Source organism: Nansenia antarctica (genome assembly GCF_963989245.1).
Source record: "Nansenia antarctica genome assembly, chromosome: 14".
NCBI lineage: Eukaryota > Metazoa > Chordata > Actinopteri > Argentiniformes > Microstomatidae > Nansenia > Nansenia antarctica.
Genome location: NC_137684.1, coordinates 23,354,980 through 23,382,126, shown reverse-complemented (window position 1 = coordinate 23,382,126; position 27,147 = coordinate 23,354,980). Strand labels below are relative to the sequence as shown.

The window sequence follows — 27,147 nt, the reverse complement described above, 5'->3', positions numbered from 1 at the left end:
GAGGGGTTGGAGTAAAACAACATGTTATATCTTTGCACTCGATCAAATTTCAGGACCCTCCTTTCATGACTTTTCCTAGATATGTGCGTTCTACCACCCAGTATCCTTATATTTTCAGAATACCATCAGGTTAACCTAATAAAGCTATTTGCAGTTTTTCTGTGTAGGAAGCAGGCTAATTTACAAGCGGCCAACTAGTGGTCGTTGTGTGTAAATAGCAGCTTAGCATTGTAAAGAGGTAAGAAATAGTACAAATAGTAAAAAATAATACCCCTTTTAGTAAAAAAAGCATGGCTGTTCTAGTGTTAATCCCATTACTCATACTAGCTGTGGATGAGATGAACACCAAAAGAGGAGTAACAGCTTTCTGTGGATGTAGGCCTGTACAGCACGCAGAGTGTTCACGCCATCCTCCTCAACGAGGATCCATTGCATAACGCAGTGGTGTGACAATGATGAGGTTTAGTATCGTCTGAGACTGTTGGTTGAACAGGTGTTTGCTTTTGAAGTGTCTCCCTTGTCTTTGAGCTAGCAGAGATAACATGACACACCCTAATGTTAGAGGAATTATTAAACTCAACATTAGCCAGCTGCTGTATATTTACCATTTGGGTGTTTCTATCTTGGCACGCATCACACAATCGAGACATAGTGTGGCCTTCTCCCACTAGTTAGGGTAGGCTACTGTATGGTAATGTAGTTTCTCTTCACTCTACATGACACTTAATGAGCACCATCCTTAATTAGTGTGTTTATTGTGTTAAATATCTTGTTTGGAGCGTTCCATGTCTCCCCCTGGACTTGTTACTCTCTACAGCTTGTTTTTACACCATGTTTATTCCATGTCACTCTATTGAACAAACACATGTACAACTTTTCAGATATGCCCGTCATGTTGTTGACATGACAATAATATATATATAGTATTAGTAGCCTATAATATATTATAATAATATTGTCTTGTCAACAACATGATGAGCATAATCTGAAAAGCTGTACCAAGACAAAGGTCTAACATGTGCCATGCACCTCTGTTCTGGGAGTGGGTTATTGAAAGGGCTTTTTTGTGCCCTCTGTCTTCATGTCTCTCCTAGGCTTCATCGACTAATTAAAGAGACGGTTGCTAAGAGATGACAAGCGGTGACATCGCGGAGAGCCTCTGATGTGCTTGTTGCCCGAAACCTCCGCCACTCCAGGTCCGCTCTGCTCTCTGCTCCACTTGTGTCCAGACCTGACCCATGTGAAGAGGCTGGGGGAAGAGAGAGGGGAGCAGAGCACAGAGACAAACACGGACGGACGGACGGACGGACACCACGCCATGGCAGCTTTCATCACCACCACCCGCCCAGCCAGCACAACAGCCTCCACAGTGGATGCCGTGGGTACGAGACACGGGAGCCCGGAGGACCCCGTCGACGGCGTGGGCGATAGGAAGGACGGCGAGGCAGGCGGCGGCGGTGGTGAGAGAGGACACAGCACCATGGTGGAGAAGACCCACGAGTTCTTCCAGATCTGCGACATAGAACAGAAGGGCTTCATCACACGCCGGGACATGCAGGTAAACCCACCCACCACCCACAGTATGCTCCTGTCTCTCAACCTGCCCTTGTGTGAAGTCAGTCTGTGGGATTAGCTCTCTATGGGCCCTATTATGCACTTCTTAACTTGCCGTCTTAAGTCTTAATTAAGACGCACCGCCAGGTTAAGACCTACCGCCACCCTTATTATGCCCTTCATACACGCTACTGCTATTATGCCGGTGTCGATAGGCGCCCACACATAAGACGTAATACTCCCGTGCATATATTACTCATTGTGGGAGTGTTCATATGTTAATGAAGTGCACTAGGCGCCGCTGCTATTATGCGATCTGACTTTGCTCCTAGCGCTAAGAAGTGGTTTGAAAAGTTCTTAAGTTTAGACTTCATGCACGTTTTGAAACACGAGCGCGCCTCCGCGGTTTGCGCATGCATGTGGGCACACATGAACACGCACGTGGCTCCACGGCAAGAAGTCAATTACGGTCACAGTATAAATGCTTTATTTCAGAAGGGAGAGGCAGAGAAGCGCGCTGACCTCCTTCTTAGGACTTCCATAATAGCATAGCGCTAATGACTTAACGCAGCCGGTTCTTAAAGGGAATGGCACGTGGCACGCTGATTGGGTTGATTGAGAAGACGCCCAAAACACACCCATGACTAATTTCTTTGCTTAGCGCCGGGTTTTAGGCGCCCACTACCGCACGCATAATAGCAAAGTGGCCTTGACCACGCCTCCACGTCTTAAGTTTAGATCTACCGCCTCGTCTTATTGCTTAAGACTTATGAAGTGCATAATAGGGCCCTATGTCTCTTCAGTGTCAAGTGTTTTACTGTGGAACTAGGATTAGATCAGAGGACCGATGATCGAAAGGCTCCTCAGCCACCAGGCTCTTCACTTTGATTTTATAGTGCCAATGTCATTTAATTAAAGTTGTACTGCTATTAGGCTTCTGTATGTTGCATTGCAATGCCCTGAATGAAATGGATGATTCATGGTTTTATTGTGTGTTTTTCTTTTACTTTATCGATGAGTGAAACAAAGATGGGTGCCAGGGTAGAAGTTGTGGTGAGACTGTAACAGACCAGGCTACTCTGGATGTACCTTACAATCAGAAGATCAAAGACGACTGAATATCAGTTGAAATGTTTACATGGTAGCACAGCGCTCCTCTTACTTTCTGTTGGGGGGACAACCCTGCTCCCCACTTGTCTTATTAGTGCGATGGTTAGTGCTGTTGGTAGGGACATCTGAGCTGCTTGCTGTCAGCATTCAAACAATGAGGGAATGGTGTCAATGTCACAGTATTACCTTGAATGAAGCAAACCAACCGTAGACACTTCTGTTAGACTTGAGGACAAACATTTGAGGGCAAAAACAGCAGGACTGACATATGTGGACAGTAGGGACTGACATATGTGGACAGTAGGACTGACATATGTGGACAGTAGGACTGACGTATGTGGACAGTAGGAATGACATTATGTGGACAGTAGGACTGACATATGTGGACAGTAGGACTGACATATGTGGACAGTAGGACTGACATGTGTGGACAGTAGGACTGACATATGTGGACAGGAGGGACTGACATATGTGGACAGTAGGACTGACATATGTGGACAGTAGGACTGACATGTGGACAGTAGGACTAAGCGTGCTCGTCAGAGATGTTGGAGGATGTACCGTAGCAGCAGTCAGAGACCGTAGGCCTTCTCATTCAGGAGAGGATGAAAGAGGAGGAGGAGGTGGAGGAGAGGAGAGGAACCCACGACACAAGACAAGAGAAGAGGAGAGCCATGTCACCCTGCTCCTCCAGTGGTATTATTGTGCAGATTCCCTCCTCTCCTCTGAGAGATATTCATCCCTCACAGATGCTCCTTTGATAAAGCACTCGTAGGCCCACGGCCCGGCGAGGGCCTCTCAATAGAACCATACCTTTGATCCAGTGTTTACGGACGGGAAATTACCATGCTAGCCGGGCTCTCCCTGTCTCCCTGCGCGCACATTTGGAAAGTAATTAAATCAACCCATTTTGTCGAAACACAACCGCATCGTGCGTCTCTCTCACGCGGTCGATTGTGTGAATAAGCTGTAGGCATCCATCCATTATCCATTATCTCCCAAGCACCTACGATACAAACGTCTTATATAAGTATGACATCATACGCGTTTGAAATGCATGAATTCCCTGAATAGGATCACCCCCAACATAGCGTAAACAAGATGGTGTAGTAGAGTAAACTAGATGGTTTATGATTCAGTCAAATAATTACCATTATTGTATCCTCAAGTGTTCATTGAAGGTGTAACTGACTGTATGAGTTCTTTCGCATGAGTTCATAACGTGTTGTTGTTGCAACTGCCAGTATTGCCATCTGCAGATCTGCAAATATATATTCTGCTGATGCCTACTGTGTTGTCACACCAGGACCAATTGGGTGACAGCGGTGTGTTTCTAACTCTGAGCTGCTGTGTTAGTCACTCTGGGGCTGCTGACATAAGGGATGTGCTCTGCTCAGATAACAGAATTTACAAGGAGCGAACCGCTGCCTCTGTCTGTGTCAGCCCAATTTCCCATAGTGCCATGAGTTGTGTGAGTAACGTCAGTGTCAACATAGCATATGCACCTCAATGGAGGTGTGGCGGCGTCGGCTTTTCAGAGGGTACTTGTGGTTTCACTGTTTGTTTATTTTCAGGGCAAGAATCCTATAGGTTCGTCGTCGTCGTCTCTGTTTGCACAGCCTGTTGCTTTAATGTCAGTCCTTGACATTTGGAGTCTGTGCAAATACAAGTGGGCTGTGTGCCTGTGTGGTCGTGCATTTTAACACAGCAGGAGGATGTCTAGTTTAGTTGAGGCCTAATAGTTTTTGCTTGCTCAGTTGATTGTTTCGAGAGACGTTTTTATCTTGACTTTTGGGATGTCTTCAGAATGTCAAATAGTTCTAAAAGTGTTAAGTGTCTTTGAGTGTCTAGAAAAAGCGCTATATAAGTCTAATGTATTATTATTATTATTATTATTATTATTATTATTAAAACTTTACCATCAACTTGCCTATATCCATTAGGCTAGTTTGTGTGTGAAGGCAGACTACTAACATGCCTATGAAGATGAGGACCTTCCATCCAGTCTTCTATTCTACCTCATTACCATATCTCCTGATGCTATTAATACTGCTAGAGTTGCTGTTGCACTGTCTAGTTAACGTAAAGAGTCCTTCACTTCCCCTATGGTGTCGGTAGCATCTGTGTTTGTGTCCCCCACTCCACAGAGGCTCCACGGAGAGCTGCCTCTCAGCGCCGAGGAGCTGGAGAACGTCTTTGACACCCTGGACTCGGACAGCAACGGATACCTCACACTGGACGAGTTCTCTTCTGGATTCAGTACGTTCAGAGTTTCTGCTGGTCTAACCAAAATGATGTCTTGTGCTGTGATTGTTTTGGAAAATGTTAGGTGCTCACGCCCTACGACTTCTTAGCTCTTAAGATGTAACCAGCAGTGCTAGTGCTAACCCTAATGATTCTGGCCTCTTCCCCTTGACCCTTGTCTCTTCAGGTGAGTTCCTGTTTGGTCGGAGGATCTCTGTAGTGGAGGGGATGGGGGAAGCGAGCCCCAGTCAGAACCAGGACCAGAACCTCCCAGAGGCACTATTCCAGTCCCAGTGGGAGGAGAGGCTGGCGCACAGCGAGGATGACGAGGAGAGGCACTACTGTATGCTCATGGAGAGCCTGGGAGCCAGCAACGTCTTTGAGGAGTGAGTGAGAGGGTGTGTGTGTGTGTGTGTGTGTGTGTGACATCTATGTGTATATCTGTGATCCTTTCTCCCTCAGTCAACAAATGGCATACATTCACACTATCCCTCTGTTGCGTTAGTGTAATATTTTAAGTCAGGTGTGCAAAACAAACAGTAGGTGCGCTGAACATTGCCACTCCACTCTACATTCGATTTCAACCTTGTCACTATGGTGCTGGACTACTTGTTTTTGATATGAGCTAATATGAAAGATGATGATTTTTAAATGAACTACTGAATTTAAAACACATACCGTATTTTCCGCACTATAAGGCACACCGGATTATAAGGCGCACCTTCAATGAATGGCCTATTTTAGAACTGTTTTCATATACAGGGCGCACCGGATTATAAGGCGCACCGGATTATAATGGGCATAGAATAGATACTGCAGTCAAACGTTTGACTGGGGTTGCGTTACGCCCAAGCTCCACCTACTGCGTTGCGTCACCTCTCTATCGGTGTTGTGTCAACTTCCCGTTGTCCAAGCTCCACCTGAGCGTTGTCACCGTCAACGTTCTACCTGCTCCACTGTCAAAAATATATATTTTTCCACCTCAAGTATCAGCCGTTCGTCATCCATTTTTGCAACAAGGGTCAAGGACCTGCGGTGATTCACAGCTGACTCGCGTGAATAGCAATTCGCAATAGCTGCAACCACGAGATATAGAGTAGTTAGCTACAAGCATTTTCAATCTGCTATTATCTCTATTAGTGGATTAACCGCTGTGGTGATTTAACAGCTGATAAAAATACATCAAGTAGACTACAAACAGAGCAAAACAACACCAGAAAACAACCAATAGGCTATACAATTATAACCAACAACCAATATGTGACAGCTCCTGGTGAAATGTGCAACGTACTTTTTCAGTTTTTACACATGCTTAAACTACAGATTGTAAGCTTTCAAATGATGTGTCATACATTCAAATCAGAGAAAGATTGAACACGACAGGCGTATTTGAATGTTGGTTCACCTCAAACACTGAATGGGAGAAAAGTGACTCTGACCAAACCACAACAAACGCTGCTAGCGGCTAACAGCTAACAAAACACATCGCTACGAAGGTCTAAACTGTATTTTAATAACATGACAACATACTGGGAGAACATCGACATGCTAAAAACACATAACTACACATAACTAGATGAACACACAGTTCTTGCTTTTGAACACGAGCTAAAACGAAAGTATGTTTACAAATCAACCCTCCCTTACCGGTAGCCTCCGGCAAACGAGAATAATGAATCCAATACACAAATGATAAGTGTTTAGTGATCGTTAAACTGTTGTTTATTATATCGAGTGGGTACTTTAAAACTTCAAGTTGAAAGCACCAAGAATCTCACTTTGTTCCCTCGGAAACTCTGTTTAGTCTTCTTGTGTGGGACTGTGAGTAAGCACAGTATACCGGTGTTTACTGATTACCGTAATGCTGCAAGCGGTGCGGCTTTGTAGTTTACCAGTCGTACTGAAACATTTTGACAGAGCGCCTTGAGCGCCGTGTACAACCAGTATGGATCAACAAATTAACCAATTGATCCATATATAAGGCGCTCCGGATTATAAGGCGCACTGTCGTTTTTTTTGAAAATTAAAGGCTTTTAAGTGCGCCTTATAGTGCGGAAAATACGGTACTTGAGTCCGCTGCCCTTTCCCCAAAAACCACAAGACATTGGAAAAGTTAATCCGATTTGAGTTGGTTTGCTCAACCTTGAATAAATCGTTATGTCAGGTAGCTATTGGTGACTGGGTGCTGGGATATGCCTGTGCCTTTGGCCTTTTGAACTACTGGCATAGGGAGGGAGGGGGAGGGAGAGAGAGGGAGAGAGAGAGAGGGGGGCAGAGGGAGAGAGAGAGAGAGAGAGAGAGAGAGAGAGAGAGAGAGAGAGAGAGAGAGAGAGAGAGAGAGAGAGAGAGAGAGAGAGAGAGAGAGAGAGAGAGAGAGAGAGAGAGAGAGAGAGAGAGAGAGAGAGGGGGAGGGGGAGGGGGAGGGGGAGGGGGAGAGAGAGGGAGAGAGAGAGGGGGGCAGAGGGGGAGAGAGAGAGGGGGAGAGAGAGAGAGAGAGAGAGAGAGAGGGAGAGAGAGAGAGAGAAATATGGAGCTCATCCAATGCATGTCTAGACTCACCTTTACCAAACAACTGCCGCTCAATAAAAGTAAACAGTAGTAGTGGAGGACGTCAGATTCTAGGTAGTACATCCTATTGACTGTCCGCCAGCCTCGGTCAGAAGGAATGGAATGACAATTTAGATTAGATCATTTTGTGTACCTGCCTTCATGGTTGATCTGATCCTGAAGAGAGTTCCGGATTGTTCTATGTCAAGGGTGTCAAAGACACAGCCCGCCACCTGTCGGGTGATCCAATCACTCTCGCAAGAGATTTATCCTTTTTTTCAAGGATAGATGAGTTTTGAAATGGGAGGATAGCAGTTACATTTGATCAGAAAGCATTGCTTGGATAATGTGTTCTGTTTTTTTATTTAATTGTTTAATCTCTACCATCCCTTCCCCTGATTGGAGGACAAAACACATTAGACTACTTAGAGCTATTTATTGTATTTGGTAAGGTACATGTAATATAAAACATGATCATTAATACATATAAGTATACATCATTATGAATACTGCTTGTAAGACTTCATTATGAATTATATATTTAGTTCCAACCTTCAGATGCCATAGGCTACTATCATGTAATACTATGAGGCACCAGTGAGCACAGCATTGGACATTCATTTAGTTTTACTAACACATTCATATTTATTTCCTGCCAGCTTGAGGTTGGGCTAATGTGGTCTGTGACCAAAACGAGCTTGACACCTCTGTTCTAAGTAGTTTCAGAGCTTGTGACTGGGAGCTGGGAGAGGTGTGTTAGGCTTCTCAGTGTCTAGTTCAGTCCCAGTTTCAATGACAGGTCAGATCTATCATTACAGGTCAACGGTGGTTAATCATGAATGAATGAATGGACTTTATTGTCATTGCTACAGTACAGGTACCAAACAACGAAATTTAGGAGGGGTGGCTCCCCTGGTGTTAGGAAAAGGGAAAAAAAAAAAAAAAAGGAGCTGGTTTACATAAATAAAGGCTATGTACACAATCCACTGTACTATACTGTACAGATAGACGACTAGGGTTGTCATATTGCACAATAGTATTGTTTCACGTTATTTAAAGTGTCACAGTTTGCAGGCTTGAAATGTACATGTTTGTGCCTCAGCACTACACCTGATTTTTTCAGTCCAGCAGCTGCCATACAATCCGTCCAGACTGTCCAGGGCCCAGAACTTAGGTCTTTGCTATGTTTAGGGCCTGGACGGCCCTGTGGTAGAAGCTGTTCTTCAGTCTGTTAGTCTTAGCGGCCAGGGTCCTGAACCGCCTTTTCGAGGGCAGCCTGGTAAAGTGTACGTACCCAGCGTGGGTCGGGTCCCTGGAGATCTTGGAGGCCTTCCTGAGACAGCGTGTGTTGTACAGCTCTTCCAGAGAGGGGAGGGGGGCGCCGGTGATCTTCTGTGCTGTTCTCACGACTCTCTGTAGCGCATTTCTCTCCGCTGTTGTGCAGCTGGAGAACCAGTTGCAGATGCCGTAGGTGAGGATGCTCTCCACTGCGCCGCGGTAGAAGGTCACCAGTATCTCCTGCTTGCTGTGTTCCTTCCTGAGGCATCTCAGGGTGTATAGCCGCTGTTGTGCCCTCTTGATGGTGCCTTTTGTGTTGTCCTTCCAGGTCAGGTCATCCCGCATGTGATGTCCCAGGAATCGGAGGGTTGAGACTCTCTCCACGCTCTCTCCGTCGATGAGCAGGGGCTGGATCTCAGACTTTTTCCTTCTGAAGTCTACGATGATTTCCTGGGTCTTTGACTTGTTCAGCAGCAGGTTGTTAACCTTGCACAGCTTGCTCAGTTGCTCTACCTCATCCCTGTACGCCGCCTCGTCCCCCCCCGAGATACATCCCACCACGGTGGTGTCGTCTGCAAACTTTACGATGGAGTTGCTGGGGTGGACGGGGGTGAAGTCGTAGGTGTAGAGGTTGTAGAGGATGGGGCTTAGCACGCAGCCCTGGGGGGACCCAGTGCTGAGTCTGAGGGCTGTGGAGGTGTGGGGGCCCACCCGCACCCTCTGGGGGCGGTCGGTCAGGAAGTCCTTGATCCACGCACATATAGAGTGTGATAGACCCAGGTCTAGTAGTTTGGTCACTAGCCTGTCTGGAAGGATGGTGTTGAAGGCGGAGCTGAAGTCCACGAAGAGCAGTCTCGCGTAGCTGTTTCCCCTCTCCAGGTGGGATAGAGTGGCGTGGAGAGTCGAATCAATGAAGTCACCTCAAATACCATCTGTAGCTTTTCTCAATTGGTCTCAAGTCTTCACCAGTTATCAGTCAGTCTGTATTGCCAGAATTCTCTCCACAGACCTAGAGCCCTGACTGATGAATCAATGTTGGGTTCTGACATTTAGTGACATGCAAGTTATTTCCTGAACGCTGATGTAAAGACCTTGGCACACAGAAGATGCCGTTTCAAATGTTCTATCGAAGTGCATCTCTGTTTTTTACTAATGGAAAATGACATTTTTCAGAAAGAACACCTTGACCATGTCTTTTTTACAATAACAACAGAAGTCTTTTAGCCCACAGCCGCCTGCCTGATACCCATTCCTAATCTTATTGAACATTCGATGAGCTTACCTGTCTCTTTATATCCGCTCATCATAATTCAATTTAAATTAAATTCCACTTGTCCAACGTACTTTATCATATAGAATGCTTGGTCACAATCAGGGCTGGACTGGGACAAAAATTAGGCCCTGGCATTTTTGGCCCAGACAGGCCCACCCCAATCGGTCGGACCACACCCACCAGCACAAAAATACTTCCCTTATATACTCGTCTTATATACTGTGCTGTACAGTCATATGACAAACTGTAGTATTCCCCCAAACCACTACAAAGACGACTACATACAGTAAGCAATGGTACCAGTGCAAGTAGACCAGTGTACTCAGTGATCAGATTCCAGAGCGAATTTACGAACGCAGCCTTGTTGTTCTAGAATTTTTTTTCCATTATCAACCTATCATTGCGCTTTAGAGTAAAACAAAGCACGCAACTGTCGCGTCTATCTTTTCATGGCAACTCTACATTGTGATTTACAAGGGATATTAACTAAAATTAAGTAATATTATTACTTGGTTACAATTTGCAATTGATCCGCGGTACACATGCGTGCCGAACCGTGGGGGGCGATCCGTTACACCCCTAACAGCTACCTATATTTTCCTTCCCGGGTCAACGGTTACAGGCTGACTCGGCCCCGCTTCTTCTGTATCCTCTCTATCCTCTGTATCTGTACCCTGCTCCCGCTTCTCCCTGCTAGCCTCCTCTTCAACCTGTTGCTGTTGCTGCTGTGGTAAACTTGAGGGTGCAGCAAACATGTCCCTAATGTTTACACATTTGGCAGCATCTGCCTCGAGTTTCTTTTTGTTTTTCTCAATAAGTTTTTCCCAGCCTCCCTTCCGTTTTAGTGTGCTTTTGCGCTCCATCTCTCTCAGTATCTATCTAGTAACTATCCAGGCTAACTAAATTTATTTTGCCGGCCGGCTTGGCCCAAAACTACCGCGAAACTGAGACGGAGGTCTGGTGCTGCGTGCGTGCGTGACCCCTGACCCCCCCCCCCCCTTCTCTCTGTTGATTGGGCCAGCCCAGTGTCTGTATAGAAAATTGACCAATGGGCCGCTGTCCCTGATTTATGGGCCGTTCAATGGTAGCTTTCGATTTATGGGCCGTTCGATGGTAGCTTTCGGCCGGGCCGGATGGTAAAAAAAAAAAAAAAAACTTTTTATTTTTTATTTTATTTTGCCGGTCGGCTCGGCCCAAAACTACCGCGGCCCACCGGGCAAATGCCCGGTATGCCAGATGGCCAGTCCAGCCCTGGTCACAATACATTTGTGGTTCATGAATATAAACATGAACTTGTGACGTATTCCAGGTGTTGTCATGCAGACTAACCTGAGCTCTGCCTGTCCCCTCCCTCCCACCAGCCCCAGTGAGGTGCGCAGTCTGTGGGCTCAGCTACGGAAGGATGAGCCCCATCTCCTGTCCAACTTTGAGGAGTTCCTGGCTAGGGTCACCTTCCAGATCAAAGAGGCCAACCAGGAGAAGAGGGAGATGGAGAGCGCCCTCAAAAGGTGACTGATGGGGCGTCAGATATTTGTCCCTCATACTGTATAGGGTTTTAGGTATCTAGCACCTGACTATTCTGTGCGACAGAAACCTTTTTTCCTTGAGTTATTTTTGTTTATTAATTCAATCCTTTCCATTCCTTTAGCTAAAGTAAAACGTTTTAAAGTCTTCCAGCTTTGTAACCCTACTTTAGGCCAGCTTAAGTCCACACACTGAGAGCCAGTGTTGCATGAGGAGAACGTTTTACTGTGTGGTAAAGCACTTAAACATTTAAGAGATACTTTTACTCCGCTGTTGGGCTGTGGCTAGCCATCCAGCTCCACAACACGGTCTTAAACTCTTCCCGCTAAAAGGAATGTTTTCCCCCACAAAACACCCACTTTCTCCAAATGGCGTTGGACAATATTCAAGCCAATTTTACACAAGGAATGCAGGTAATACTCTGTAGAATGTGTGTGATATCTCTTTGGAATGACTCCTTCCCTTTTGGAATCTCGATATACTCAAGGAAATCCGATTATCACAATTGTTCTATTTCCTTGCTTGTCTGAAAAAAAAAACCATCTTATTTCTTTTAGGGGTAGTACAATAAAAGGAACAATAAAGCCTAAACAGGGCTGGTGGGGTTGGGTTTATGACAAGTGGGCTACATTTGGCTGACGTTTCTGTGTGAAGCTCTGTGAATGCGTCTCTGCTCCAGCAGTTCGCTCTGCAGCGATCTGCTGGTTAGCCTTGTGCACTCCTGCAACCTATTTGCACTTGTGTCTATCTTGGAGTGCATCATGATTGGAAGGAAAATGCGCCAACCTAAAATACGAAAGTATTACAGAATATGAAGGACAGCAAACTAAGACGAACATTCTTTCATCTGAACAGGCGAGCAGCGACCCATGACGATGAGATCCAGCGCTTATATGAAGAGATGGAGCTGCAAATCAAAAATGAGAAGGACAGGATCATTCTGCAGGTAAAGTATCCCATGGGAGAGAGCTCTTATTAAAACAGGTACGTTCTGACTGTTTCCTGACCTCCCTCTCTCCCCCCACCCCTCTCTCTCTCTCTCTCTCTCTCTGTCTGCAGGACTCAGAGCGTTTCTTGACACACAGTCAGGACATGGAACACCAGCTGTCCATTAAGCAGAGGGAGCTGGACCAGGTCTTCCAGAAACAGAAGAGGGTGAGTGGGGCTGATACCTAAACCACTCCTGATGTCTCCCCCATATATGCCACAGAGGGGATTCAGTGACATTAATGGAGTAACAGAAAGTCTTGTTCCATATCAGTTTTCATGTGCAGTATGCGATAGCGTTCCTCAGATATCAATCGATCGTCATCCCCAGATATAGGCTACAGTAAGTCAATGCGAAACTCTTAAGGAGACACAGATTTCTCAGAGCGTCTGAAGCTTATTCTATAATGGAAATGAAGAAAGTATAATAGGCACTGTCACACTCGCACAAACAGAACCCCATCCTGGCTTTTAAGACTAATTACTGAACTGGAAGTACTTAAACCAGTGCGTCCTAATTCCCTTTTCTAAAGAACGCGCGTTCTCCATTGTGCCCAAGCCACTAGTGGCTTTCTTTCTCTATGCTCCTTGACGCCTCTTATTACCACTTTCGAGAATGAGTCCTTTTTATCTCCCCCCCCCCCCCCCGCTGATATTGATCTCTGTAAAAATAAAAGTGCTGTGCTGGCTCAGCCGAACCAGTATCGCTAGATTCAAACTCTCATTCGTATCTATGCGGTTGGTTTTTGGATCGACGGTGAGTCGTGGCGTGTCGGGCTATGTTTAGATCTGTGACAGTAGTCTGCAGTCTGTCTGTCAGCAGCCGTTATCTGTATGTCCCGTCCTCACACAACCCCGACCCTCGCTACTCTATGCAGGAGCCAGGCCCGATTGGTGTTTCACAGCATTCACTCCAATCGCACAGTGATCATACCAGAACATGTATAGCTCGGTGCCCATACTGTCGTTGATTTGATCTGGCTTTGCGATTTGTCCCGAGCTATGATCAGAGACCGACTCCCTTCGGTTTTCAAAACGAAGTCGTGGTTGAAATGAGTCGGTTGAAGTGGATTTGTCCCCCCCATGCTGACCATGCACCCCGATTTTGTTTTCCGACCATGTCCCCCTGACCCCCCCCCCTGTGTCCAGCTGGAGCGCCAGTTCCGGGACCTGCACAGCGAGCAGCACGTGACCAAGGTGGAGAACGTGAAGCTGAAGCACACCAACGAGGAGCTGCTGCGGGAGCTGGACCACAGCAGCCAGGAGCTGATGCTGTCCCAGGAGCAGCTGGGCCTGCTGCAGGAGCAGTCCTCACACGTCCACGAGGAGAGGGAGATGTGAGTGGCCCTGGCACCTCCTGTACTGGAGCTGTTCAGTTGGTTTTCAACCAGGAAGCTAGTGTGAACTCAAACTCTGGGTTGTCCCTCCAGTGGTATGCTTGATTTTGGTGTTAACCCTGAATTTATTTGTCCTTTCCCTCAGATAGGCATAATTATTGTAACTACATCTTGATGACAGGACATGTATTGTGTGTGCCAACAGGGAGATGTACAGAGTCACAGAGGGACTACAGAGGGAGCGGTCGAGCCTGATGAAACAACTGGATCTCCTGAGGTAAGAGGAGAGGTAGGACAGACAGGAGACTCTGCAGGACAGACAGGAGACACTGTAGGACAGACAGCGGGACAGACAGGAGACACTGTAGGACAGACAGTGGGACAGACAGGAGACACTGTAGGACAGACAGTGGGACAGACAGGAGACACTGTAGGACAGACAGTGGGACAGACAGGAGACTCTGTAGGACAGACAGTGGGACAGTCAGGAGACTCTGTAGGACAGACAGTAGGACAGACAGTGGGACAGACAGTAGGACAGACAGTAGATACTGTAGGACAGACAGTAGGACAGACAGGAGACACTGTAGGACAGACAGCGGGACAGACAGTAGACTCTGTAGGACAGACAGTGGGACAGTCAGGAGACTCTGTAGGACAGACAGTAGGACAGACAGTGGGACAGACAGTAGGACAGACAGTAGATACTGTAGGACAGACAGTGGGACAGACAGGAGACTATAGGACAGACAGGAGACACTATAGGACAGACAGGAGACACAGTAGGACAGACAGGAGACTGTAGGACAGACAGGAGACACTGTAGGACAGACGGGAGACACTGTAGGACAGACAGGAGACTCTGTAGGACAGACAGTGGGACAGACAGGAGACTCTGTAAGACAGACAGGAGACTGTAGGACAGACAGGAGACACTGTAGGACAGACAGGAGACACTGTAGGACAGACAGAAGACTCTAGGACAGACAGGAGACTCTGTAGGACAGACAGTGGGACAGACAGTAGGACAGACAGTAGATACTGTAGGACAGACAGTGGGACAGACAGGAGACTATAGGACAGACAGGAGACACTATAGGACAGACAGGAGACACTATAGGACAGACAGGAGACACAGTAGGACAGACAGGAGACACTGTAGGACAGACAGGAGACACTGTAGGACAGACAGGAGACACTGTAGGACAGACAGGAGACACTGTAGGACAGACAGGAGACTCTGTAGGACAGACAGGAGACACTGTAGGACAGACAGGAGACACTGTAGGACAGACAGGAGACACTGTAGGACAGACAGGAGACTCTAGGACAGACAGGAGACTCTGTAGGACAGACAGTGGGACAGACAGGAGACTCTGTAAGACAGACACTTCACACTGGGAGAGCAGAGAAGCCACTCAGTGCTGCTGCCCTGTGAACAGCAGAAGTGCAAACATGTAGTTATATTTAGCCCAGTCAAGGCCATACTGTACGCTGGAGTTTCCACAACAGCTAATGGAGCAAAGCATAGGAGGTCATGCACAGTCAAAATCCTCAATGACCTTTCTCACGCTGGATTATAAACAAGGTGTCTTTGGCTGTTTCATTAACCTTCTCCGTGTTGTTTCGTCTCAAGGGAAATGAACAAACATTTACGAGACGAGCGAGATATATGCTATAGTAGTGTAAGTATACACAAGCAGTTACGTGCAATACATCTCGGTTAAAAAAAAAACATGTTCAGTTGTGATATCCTGTGTGTTTATGCATCATGTTTGAAATGAGAAATGTGATTTATAGAAAAACCATGACATATTTCATCATAATATGATTCGTTGAAACACACACAAGCGCATAATATTATCACATAACGAGACGGCTTTTATTTGTCCTTCCTTCCCTTCAGACTCCGAAGAATTCCGTAAACAAGCTTGCTTGGAACCAGAGGCCTGGGTCAAATACTGTGAAGAGCGCTGAGAGAACAGGTCTTAAAAGGTACCGTTTATCTGGAAACGCTGCAAATTATTATATTACATTAGTCCTGATATGACTGCTTCAGCGATGGAGGCCTTACTGACGTGTGGCCAAAAAATAATTAACTACGTTGAAAAGTGAAAGCAAGGTTGCGTTTTACAAAGGACGATGCACATGAAATAAACTCAATGCACTTGTATGATTGACGTCTGCATCAACATCTCATATGCATATTTGTATGTACTGCACTGTGCTCTGAACACCTAAAAAAAACTCTTGTTATTTATTTATTCAGGCCTATGGTTTATTTGAACAGAGATCCAGATCCAACCCCATTGAGTTAATAAAAGTCCTTCCGGTCTACAGCCGTTGCTAAGCTGATTCCCATGGTGTCTCTCTGTCCCCAGTGAGGCCGAGGAGGATGTGCAACCCTGCTGTAAGAGGAAGAGCCTGGCGGGGGTGAGCAGCTGCTGCCACCCCCCCAGCCTGGAGGAGGAGGTGGGCGGGGGGGGGAAACGCCCCCCCAGACGCCACCTTCAGAGGATCATCTCCATCGAGGAGGACCACCTCCCTCACCTCCTGCAGGACGAGTACCAGGCCCAGCTACGGGACTGGAGCGAGGAGGGGGAGGAGGCCGCAGAGGAGGAGGAGGAGGAAGAACACATAGAGTTACAGATGAGCAGTATCTACCCTCCCAGCTCTCCCAGCTCCCCCACCCAGGAGCTGCAGCAGCCTGAGACCCCCACCGTGCCCAGGGGACAGCCTGTTGGCAAGGAGACGGTGGTGAATGTAAGCCCATGCGCACGGTTACAGAAATTACAGAACGCAAGAGCAAGCTTGAGCAAATTTGGTCTCAGACACGAGGGCTATTCTTATGTATGCTAACAACCGTATCCCTTCTCTTATTGCGGTGTTTCTCAAGTGGTGGGTCGCAAACCCGTTCTGAATGGGTATGTGGTAAAAAATAATAATGTATATTTTAACACTAGAGAAGTCAAAAATAGTTCTAGTGTTTAGCTTCCTATGCAACGGCAAAAATGCCCTGGAAAAAAGCATTCTCACGGCGCGTCTCACTAAATTGCAAGCTGCAGAACTACTTCCCGGAGAAACATGGAGGTGATCACTGGGTACGTGACCCCTTCGGAATCGACATGGGAAGCGTCACGTTGCCTATCTGCAAAAGTGGCTTCTCAACTTTGATCCAGCTCAACTCAAAGCAGAAGAACAGGTTGAACACCGACCATGATCTGAGAGTAGCTCTGTCTACCGTCACCCCAGACTTTGAAACTCTTATCAGGAGAAAAGCACACCTCCAATTATCTCATTAGCTTCCCCAAATGCCTGTTGAGTGAGTGACAGCCCGTTTAGTAAGCCTACTCAGAGAGATTATCATATTGTGTGTGTGTAAACACAGATATGTAGTTATGATGTTAATTTCATTCATAATCACCAGGATCAGCAGCACACAGTCGTGATGTTCATACTCATCCGTTTATTAATCAGGAGCAGTTTGGTATTGCTAGAGTAATGTGCTCTATGTTAAAAAATATATAATGATACAAATAAAAGTCATGATGACACGTTTTTGGCCCATTTTTTGAGAAATACATTTGCTTGGTTTGAATTCTATAAAAGTGGGTCGCGACTTCATGACCATGGGAAAATGTGGGTCCCAAAGCCAGACCAGTTGAGAACCACCGTCTTATTGTATGGAACATGGGGCACAAAGTATCTCCACATGACCTCCATGGTTCTTTCTTCTTCCTACCTCTTCTGGGATTGTATGTTTGGTTTGTTCTGACCCCATTAAAACCAGGGAAAGAACAGGTTGAGCTGTACTGCACAGTGTCCACAAAGATCTGTTTTTTTCCACTGGAACAGGGCTAAGATAGGAGAGCAATCACAGGTGTTGAGTTTCACTGTGTTTGTGTGTGTGTGTGTGTGTGTGTGTGTGTGTGTGTGTGTGTGTGTGTGTGTGTGTGTGTGTGTGTCTGTGTCTCTGTGTCTGTCTGTCTGTCTGTCTGTGTGTTCTTGTTACCCTCCCAAAGCAGGATTACCCACTTGAAAGAGGGTTAAAGGAAGATTCCCATGGTTTACTTTATTGACTTATAGATTTAGCTAAAGACCTTGTTGAGGTCTTTAGCTAACACCCCAGCAGCACCCCAGCAGCAACTGCCTCCCCTTACCAACACCAGGAGCCAGGGAGCATGCTTCACACCTGGAGACACCGGTACTCACAGCTTTATAACATCTGAGCAGGTGAGAAGGCAGCTTTCCAGGGTGAATGTGAACAAGTCCAGAGGTCCAGACAACATCAACCCCAGGGTTCTGAAGGTGTGTGCTGGAGAGCTGGCGGACACATTCCAACATCTCTTCAGTCTATCTCTAAGACTGAGGAGGGTGCCACAGCTCTGGAAGACCTCTTGCATCGTCCCAGTGCCAAAGAAGGGACGGCCCAGCACCCCAAACGACTACAGACCTGTCGCCCTGACACCACAGGTCATGAAGATCCTGGAGAGGCTAGTGCTGCAACACCTTAAGCCCCAGGTGAAGGACTTCCTGGACCCCCGGCAGTTTGCATACCAGGAGAGCATGGGGGTGGAGGATGCCATCATTTACATGCTGCACAGGGCCTACACACACCTGGAGAGGCCACAGAGCATGGTGAGGACCATGTTCTTCGACTTCTCCAGTGCATTTAACACTATCAAGCCATCACTGCTGGCTGACAAACTAGCAGTGATGTGTGTGGAGGACTCCCTGACGGCTTGGATCCACAACTACCTCACAGACAGGCGTCAGTATGTGAGACTGCAGGGCTGTCAGTCTGAGGTGGTGGTGTGCAACACCGGTGCCCCCCAGGGAACTGTTCTGTCACCCTTTCTCTTCACCCTCTATACCTCCGACTTCCAGTTTAGCTCCGACCAGTGCCACCTGCAGAAGTTTTCGGATGACTCCTCTATCGTCGGTTACATCACAGACGACAGGGATGAGGAGTACAGGGCCCTGGTGGAGAGCTTCGTGCAGTGGTGCGACACCAACTTCCTTTTGCTTAACACCAGCAAAACAAAGGAGTTGGTGGTGGATTTTAGGAGGAAGAGAAGGACCCCAGCCCCCATCACCATCAAGGGGGTGGAAGTCGAGAGGGTGGACTCCTACAGGTACCTGGGAGTACAAATTAATAACAAACTGGACTGGACTGACAACACCGAGGCTCTTCTCAGGAAAGGGCAGAGCAGACTGTTTTTCCTGAGAAGGCTGAGGTCTTTCGGTGTCTGCAACAAGCTGCTGCAAATGTTTTATCAGTCGGTGGTTGCCAGCGTTCTGTTCTTCGCCGTGGCCTGCTGGGGTGGAAACATCTGTGCCAGGGATGCTGCGAAGCTAAACAAACTGGTGAAGAAGGCCAGCTCTGTGGTGGGGACCGGGCTGGACAGCCTAGAGGTGGTGGCAGAACAGAGGATGGGGAAAAAACAGGCGGCCATGCTGGCCAATCCCTCCCACCCGATGTACTGCGAGCTGGCAGGGATGAGGAGCAAGTTCAGCCACAGATTTGTTCTCCCCCGTCAAAGTACAAAAAGATTTGGACAGTCCTTTGTTCCAGCTGCACTCCGACTCTACAACCAGGCCCTGCAGGGTGGGGGAGACCTGGAGCTGGAACTTTTGGAACTTTTTACTTATTGAGCCTCCACTGTTTTATGTATTTTATTGAATGTTTTTCTGTTTTCTGTATTGAATGTTTTCTGCCCTAACTGAGCTGTTTGACAACAAAATTTCCCCATTGGGGACAATAAAGGTTTTCAATCAATCAATCAATCAATCAATCGAAACGTGGAGATGTTGCTATACATAATAGGCTTATATTGTTTTTCTTGTACAGGAGTTAGGGAGTAGACGTATGATCTCTTGACCTACACAACTTCTAATTCTAACTCAGTTTTGTTCCAGAGAGGCCAATGTATTTTCCGATACGACAACTCTTATTGTACTTCTCTCTCTCTCTCTTTCTCTCTCTCCCTCGCTATTTCCAGGAAAAGAGTGCAGCGTCGTCTTTTGACCGTCTCTTTAAGATCATCTTGGTGGGGAACTCCAGTGTGGGGAAAACCTCTCTCCTGAGGCGTTTCTGTGACGACTGCTTTTACCCAGGCACCTCTACCACTGTGGGTGAGTGACCCTTAAGCCTGGTTCACACGTAAAGATTTTCTTAATCTTTTTTTTTTGTGATCAAATATTTCTTTATTTTCTTTTAAAACAAACAAACATAATGACAAAACAAGACAACAAGGCCACATCCTGCAATCAACGCCCCCAACAGCCCATACAACCACGCCACAACACACAAATTACAATATAGCTTCTAGGTATTAGGGAGTCGGGACATACATTACAAGTCGGGACCCAAAACGTAAAAGAAAGTAAAACAAATAACCCCCACCCACCCACCCCAGGGACCAGAGGACAAGTCAGTTACAGTTGTGATAACCTACACTCAACTCAAAAGATTTTTAAGATCGACAGCTGTGGATATCCACAAATTAATATTTGCCTCTTTAGCACCATGCATACGGGCTGTAGAGAGTTCCAAATAAACAACATCCAAAAAACTTAAAACCCATTGTTTAAATGAGTTTAATCTTAACTGATTTTTTATCTGAGAGAGAGACCCCACATATGAAGATAAAAAAATCATGGATTGAACCGTTTTGATCATATTGTGTGTGGTGTGCTCTGATATATCCCCAATACAGCACACCACATACATAAAGATCTGATCTACGACAGTCTAGAGTCTCGTCCCCCAAGCCAGAAATGTTGCGTGATCAGGGTAGTAGTATCCTGACTGACCTGTACGAGGCAGCCATGTGCGACAGGGCAAATAAAGTGCAGAAGAACGAAAAGAAGAAGAAGACGCGTCAGTCAGCTCGCTTCTTGATTGGCTACATTCCATTCCACCTACTGACCTCACACACTATTACACCTCACACAGGCTTCACTCACTCACTCACCACCAAAAAAAAAGCTGATTTATGTAACACTGTGAACAGCTTTATGATTAACAGATCATGTCTTGATCTTATCACTTAGGCATAGAAAAAAGGTTAAACAAACAACACTACTGGCTGTATTATTTACACAAAGCCATGACTATAGCTACTGGTCTAACTGTAATATAATCTCCTGAGATCCTGCGTTGTGCAACATGTTGTAGGCCTACACATTCAGTCAGGTTGTGTTTGGGCTGTTTTCCTGCACATTATCAGTGTGTGGGGGAGGGGGGGGGGTTGTATTTCAGAGAGAGCAGGTCAGAGGAGTGTCACACTGTCCCTCTCCTGTCCTCTTACACCCTGGTACAGTACAAACAGCTCTAGCTAGTTGTAATCTCCTCCGTATAAATAGCCAGCTTGGAAGGACCCCAAAATTATTTTACTCAAGAGAACCATCACGTTTCCCAGAATACTTTTTAGAATAGGAGATTGTTGTAGCAATATTTTAGACATTCAGGAGATTGTATGTATCTTCTTATTCAGTTCTTATTTTCCCACTGTTAAAAACAGTTGATAATGTATTTTCCATATTATTAGGCATCGACTACAGTTTGAAGACAATAACTGTGGACAACAGCCAGGTGGTGCTGCAGATGTGGGATACAGCAGGACAGGAGAGGTGAGGACTACCCCCATACGTACTGGGTCAGACGGAACCGGGTTAATATTATGATGCCTGTGGCGGTCCAGCGGTCTACAGTGCACACGTATGCCCATGTCGGCGTGGGTTCGAATCCGGCCCATGCCCTCTCTCCCTTCTCCTTACTTTCCTGTCTGTCTTCGCTATATCTGTCCAATAAAATGAAAAATACAGGTGGGGCTGCCCCACTCAGGAAAACATTTAATAATAATAATTACGATGCCTGACTTGTTCAGCAATGACACTGACTCCTCCCAGAGGAACAAGGCAGAGTAATTGTCTTCTGAGTGGATCTTCCTTTGCATCCATATCAAACGTTTTACCTTGACTGTTTTCCACATGTAGTTATGGCTCTCGGCGACTGAAGGAGAACATCGCTGACTGAGTGTAACTTACAAGACGTCGATACATATTTCGGTAGTGTGTCAATATCAATAGCACACCGATGGGATTCTCAGTCCTTCCGTCTGTCTCTGTTTCCTCCCCCGCCTCCTCCAGGTATCGCAGCATCACCAAACAGTTCTTCCGCAAGGCAGACGGCGTGGTCGTCATCTATGACATCACCGCGGAGCAGAGCTTCACCGCCGTCAGACAGTGGTTGACCAGCGTACAGGTGAGACACGCACACCAGCGCAAGTGAGCTGAGCGAGGAGCAGAGCAGGGGTGTTTTGTCCGGAGCGCGTTTTGAAGTCAGAGAGCGGAGGTTTCCATCAGAGAGCGGAGGTACCGCTCACCTCACAAGCTTAGGGCAGCGATTTCAGAGCAGATACGGTTGGTTTTTCTTTCGCTAGTCAAATGAGTGTGAGCGAGGAGCATTTTTTCAGAACACTCAACTCCGCTCACACTGCACATCTATGACCAGTGTACAGATGAGACACACACACACACACACACATTTTAAATGCTTTATTTATGTCCACATAAATACAAAGTGCATTAAGAACATAAACACCATCAGTGCAATCAGTTCATTGGGAGACATTCATTTACGTTTGTGACTGTACAGCAACCATTGTACGCATAATATTAACACAGAGGATATTTCAAATGTGGGTTAACAAATCCAATAGCATTACTGTAAAACAGTATCTACTCTAAGGGTACACACAGGGAGCTCGCTCCAGCTTGTAGGCTACAGTAGATCAGTCTTGATGGAGTCCCATCAGGAACCATCTCATGTCACCTCCCGCTCTACTTTCCTCTCTCCTCTCTCTCAGGAAGGAGCAGGCGAGGACATTCCCATCATGCTCCTGGGGAACAAGACCGACAAGGAGAGTGAGAGGGAGGTCCTTGGGAGAGTGGGCGAGAAACTAGCCAAGGTCTGTCTGTTTGTCAGTCAGTCTGTCTGTCTGTTACTCTGGCTGTCTTACTGCCTGTGTCTCGGCCTGTCCCCTTTTAACGAGACACGTGAGGAGCTTTTTTTCCCTCCTCTCCTCGTCTTCTCCCTCTATTTTTGTCACTTTCTTCCCGTTAGTAGTTTCTATGGAGATTCACACAGTGATTTTGGGGCACTCCAATCAGTCTAGAGAGCTGCTCATAATTTTCATGGAGCTCTTTGGGCCATTAGTCTGTTCAGCGTGTGCCTTAATGCTACTGGAGAGGTCGAGTAGATGGCTGTGGAGGGGGAAGAGAGTGATAGACCCGCAATCACAGGACTGCATGTCCTGTCGATGTTCCCCTCTCATCCTCTCTCTAGTCTCTAATGACGGTCATCATGTGTGTTTTTTTGCAGGACTGCCAGCTAATTTTCTATGAGTGCAGTGCTGGCTCTGGACACAATGTGGTGGAGTCCATGGCACATCTGGCAAGGTGAGGAGGTGTTACTGTGACACACCTTCAACTATTGTCTGACCGCTTAATTCATCATTTGGATTTTGACCGTTGTTTGACAAGCTTGTGCAACAGGTAAAACCGGCATAACGCTCACCCCCAAATCAGCCCAAAATGTGATAGCTGTCTGCTCGGGCTCAGTTCAAGCTGGGCTTTATGCGGTCTGCAGTGAAAGCAGGTGGTTCAGGCCACGCCAAATGTACTTCTGTAGCCACAATAGACCTGTTCTTACTGATATTACAGAGTAGACCGTTTAACATCGCACGGACATTGGGTAATCTAACCTACACCTGTGATCTGAACTTCAATACGATATCCGATTACCGTACTCGCACTGTTCACACGTTCAATGGTGTGCAGTACAATGCGATGTCACTAATGTACTTTTTAAATTAGAAATATTTGTACTGTAATATGAGCCTGACATGGATACTGCAAATGCATGTGATATAACAGGAACATCTTATGTGTCTCCTAGGATCCTGAAAGAGCAGGAGGACAAAGAGAAGGAGAAGACAGTCCAGCTGATGAACAGCTCCTCGGAGAAGAAGAGGTCCTGCTGCTAGTAACGACAGGAAGGGTACTACTGCCCCCATGACACACACGCCGGTAGGACAGTGTGTACTATATTCTAACCCTAACCCCCGAGTCCCTTAGGAACGGAATGATCTTCTACAGCACAGCACGATATGTCATATTCAGAAGTGTCTCTGTCTCTTTCTCTTCCTCCTTCTCTCTCTCTCTCTCTCTCTCTCTCTCTCTCTCTCTCTCTCTCTCTCTCTCTCTCTCTCTCTCTCTCTCTCTCTCTCTAGGTTTTAAAACACATATTTTGATGTGACGTGCCAAGCAAAGTGGTGACCCTGCCATAAGTAAATGTAATGAAACAAAATGACATGATTGCACTATTATAAAAAATATATATAGATGTATTTTGCTAATGACTATTGTATTTTTATGAAAATGTATTTTGAATATGTGCTGTTATATGTAAATCGTTATGAACGGATTTTTAAGCTACTCTGACATATATACGGTACTGTATAAAACACAATGTTTGTCAAATAAATGGACTTTGTTTACAGCTTGTTAGGATGGGCCTATGTGTCTAAAGGAGATCAGAGGTTTAGATGTTGATATTAAACATTAACACCGCATTTTGTACATACTGTACACCAGCAATAATGTAAAGTAGTGAAAGCTTGAATGATCTGCCACATTCTATTACTCTGATCAGTTTGACTGATAGATTAACCTGCCATACCCCACAAATAGAATCAAATGAGGTTTACTCTTATCGCATATTTGTAATGGTGGGACAATTGACCAGAAGTTAACTGTGTATACAAAGTTGAAATGGCAGCATTTCATTTTAGAACATAATGTTTTGTTATCTCTTACACTGCCTCTATTGAAATGTGGGTAATACTGTCGCCGCGGTTTGGCTTTGTAAATGTCATTGATGCAGTGTTATTTAAAGAAGAAGAAGAAGAACCTAGTTATATTGCTGTTGTTTGCTCAATTTCAAAGTTGTGCTCTTGTAAAGTATGTGTTAGGTGTATGTGCTGTAGCACTTTTTCATGTGAAATTGTAAATATAAATGTTGTTTGATTTATCTGAAATATAAATATATTTACTGTATTTGAGAATAACTACGGTTGAATCGTAATTTCTTTGTGCAGTGGTGAAACTGGATTCAAGGTGCCATCTTCAGCCATTGTTTATTCAGATTTTATTTTGACATGGTAGGCATGTAAAATGAACAATAAAATACATAGCTTTCAATAGTATACTCTTCTTGAACTCAATAGAATACGGAATAATCACAGCAAATTATTATTATTTTTCGAACACTGTCAAACTAATACCATTTCAGAAATAGCATGTAGTAGCTGACAATACATTTATATTTGGGTATTTTGTGTGAACAGCCAACTTAATGCCGTGTGTTATGAACAGAGCCCGGACTATCAAGTGTTTCTATATCCACAGAATAATTAACCTTAAAGAAAGAAGCATTTCACAATGACTTAATAAAAAACAAAAACAAAAACAATGCTCTGCATTTAACATTATCTATCATTTGAATCAATACGTTGGTAAAGTGATTGCATCCCAATTAAAGAGTACAATGACAATGGCAATATCTGGAGACAAACATAGCAAGCTCATACGGTATAAGCACCATAGGAGAACTAGGAGAATATAGATATTGAAGCTAGATTGGCTGGTAAAAATTTTGATATTAGAGACGTGTGCGAGTACAAGTGACACGGCTAACGTGACCAGTCGCTATTAGCTCACTTTATTACATTGATTTAGTTAAATCAATCTTTAAACGTATCTCTCTGAACCTGCGCCGTTTCACACACTGTCTCCTTTTCTGGGATAACGGGGAAAGAGAAACAATGTAGGCGGGAGTACGTTTAGCAGACAGATATTACAGTTATTGTTTTGTTTTGCAGTGCTGAAGGTTTGTTTGGATGTCTCCAGATGCTCCCACTTCACCAGCATATTCCCTTTGGATTTCTCTTCTCATCACTTCTGATTGAATGTTTTTCTATTGCTTTTTTGTTATGACACACGCTGAGCTATATCATACAGTATACACATAAACCAACCTACACATACAGTAGTTACAGTAACACCGGATCAACGCAAAATACGGTTAGAATCAGAAAGACCTACTATGTGCTCACAAGAGGACCGCTCTCAACACGAAACAGACTGTCCTTCCTTTACGGAACACTCACATTGACTTCTATGACTCAACATGACATCGCTATGACCCAAACCCTTTTGTTAACATCTTATTCAGGACAGATTGCTCAACGTCACTCTCTCACCTTCGGGCCTTTAGTATTAATGCTGGGCCCTACTGTCCTGGACTGAACGTCTTACCCCCTGCAGAACAGTCATGAGCCTGGTGGTCTGATCACGGTCTTCACAGGAGGCATGGAAGAGCCTGACTAAGGAGTGAGGCTGGTACCTTGGCTGCAGATGGGATGTCTTTGGTAAGGATGTGGTGTTATAACAGTACTAAAAACAGCTGGGAAGAGAGGTCACAGTTTGGACTGGAGGGGAGGAGACCTCCAGCTGTTGCCTTGGCGAAGACCTTAAGTAAGAGCACAGGTGAAAGGAAGGAGCTGCCATGGTGTCTCGAGAAACTAACCCGACCCCAGCACTGAGCAGTGAAGGGGGCCTGGCAGGGTTGGGGGGAAGGGGGGTGGGGGGGTCAATTAGATTTCAATTCATTTGATTCAGGATTGCGATTTGAAATCCAATTTAAGTGACCCCCCAATCCCGTTGTGTGACCAGGGACCCTTCTCAGGACAGATCGACTCTACTGCTGATTTGAGGTCAGGGCTAACTAAGTGACAGCTGCAGGCCCAGGCTCTGAGGACAGGCCTAGTCACTGACGTGAGATCAGAGCAGAGAGATGGTAACTACGGTAACTAGGCCATCAGGTTGAGAGGCGTGGAGTGAACAGCAGCTTCTGATGGGACTAAGGCCACACTGACCACTGTCTCACTTCCTCAAGTGGACTCCGTGTTTCCATATCAGACTTAATGTTACAGAGCATTTTTTGTATTTTGTATGAGTTATTTCCTCATGAACTACACTACGTGGCCAAAAGTATGTGAACACCCGTACACCACACCCATATGTGCTTGTTGAACATCTCATTCCAAAACCATGGGCATTAATATAGAGTTGGTCCCCCCGTTGCTGCTATAACAGCCTCCACTCTTCTGGGAAGGCTTTCCACTAGATTTTGGAACATGGTTGCGGGGATTACATGGTTGCGAG

General features: G+C 45.9%; 1 protein-coding gene across 1 annotated transcript; it reads left to right on the top strand.

Moving 5' to 3' along the window:
- Positions 1-1,318: 1,318 nt before the first annotated feature.
- cracr2aa (calcium release activated channel regulator 2Aa) lies at positions 1,319-23,921 on the top strand (the record flags this gene model as incomplete). Its single annotated transcript, XM_080544725.1, has 17 exons — positions 1,319-1,558; positions 4,812-4,923; positions 5,096-5,294; positions 11,368-11,514; positions 12,386-12,476; positions 12,590-12,685; positions 13,667-13,854; positions 14,060-14,131; positions 15,491-15,539; positions 15,761-15,849; positions 16,236-16,617; positions 19,857-19,989; positions 21,408-21,489; positions 22,009-22,123; positions 22,728-22,829; positions 23,243-23,319; positions 23,819-23,921. The coding sequence occupies 17 exons, from the start codon at positions 1,319-1,321 to the stop codon at positions 23,904-23,906; spliced, it is 2,262 nt and encodes a 753-aa protein (XP_080400851.1). The 3' UTR covers positions 23,907-23,921.
- Positions 23,922-27,147: the final 3,226 nt, after the last annotated feature.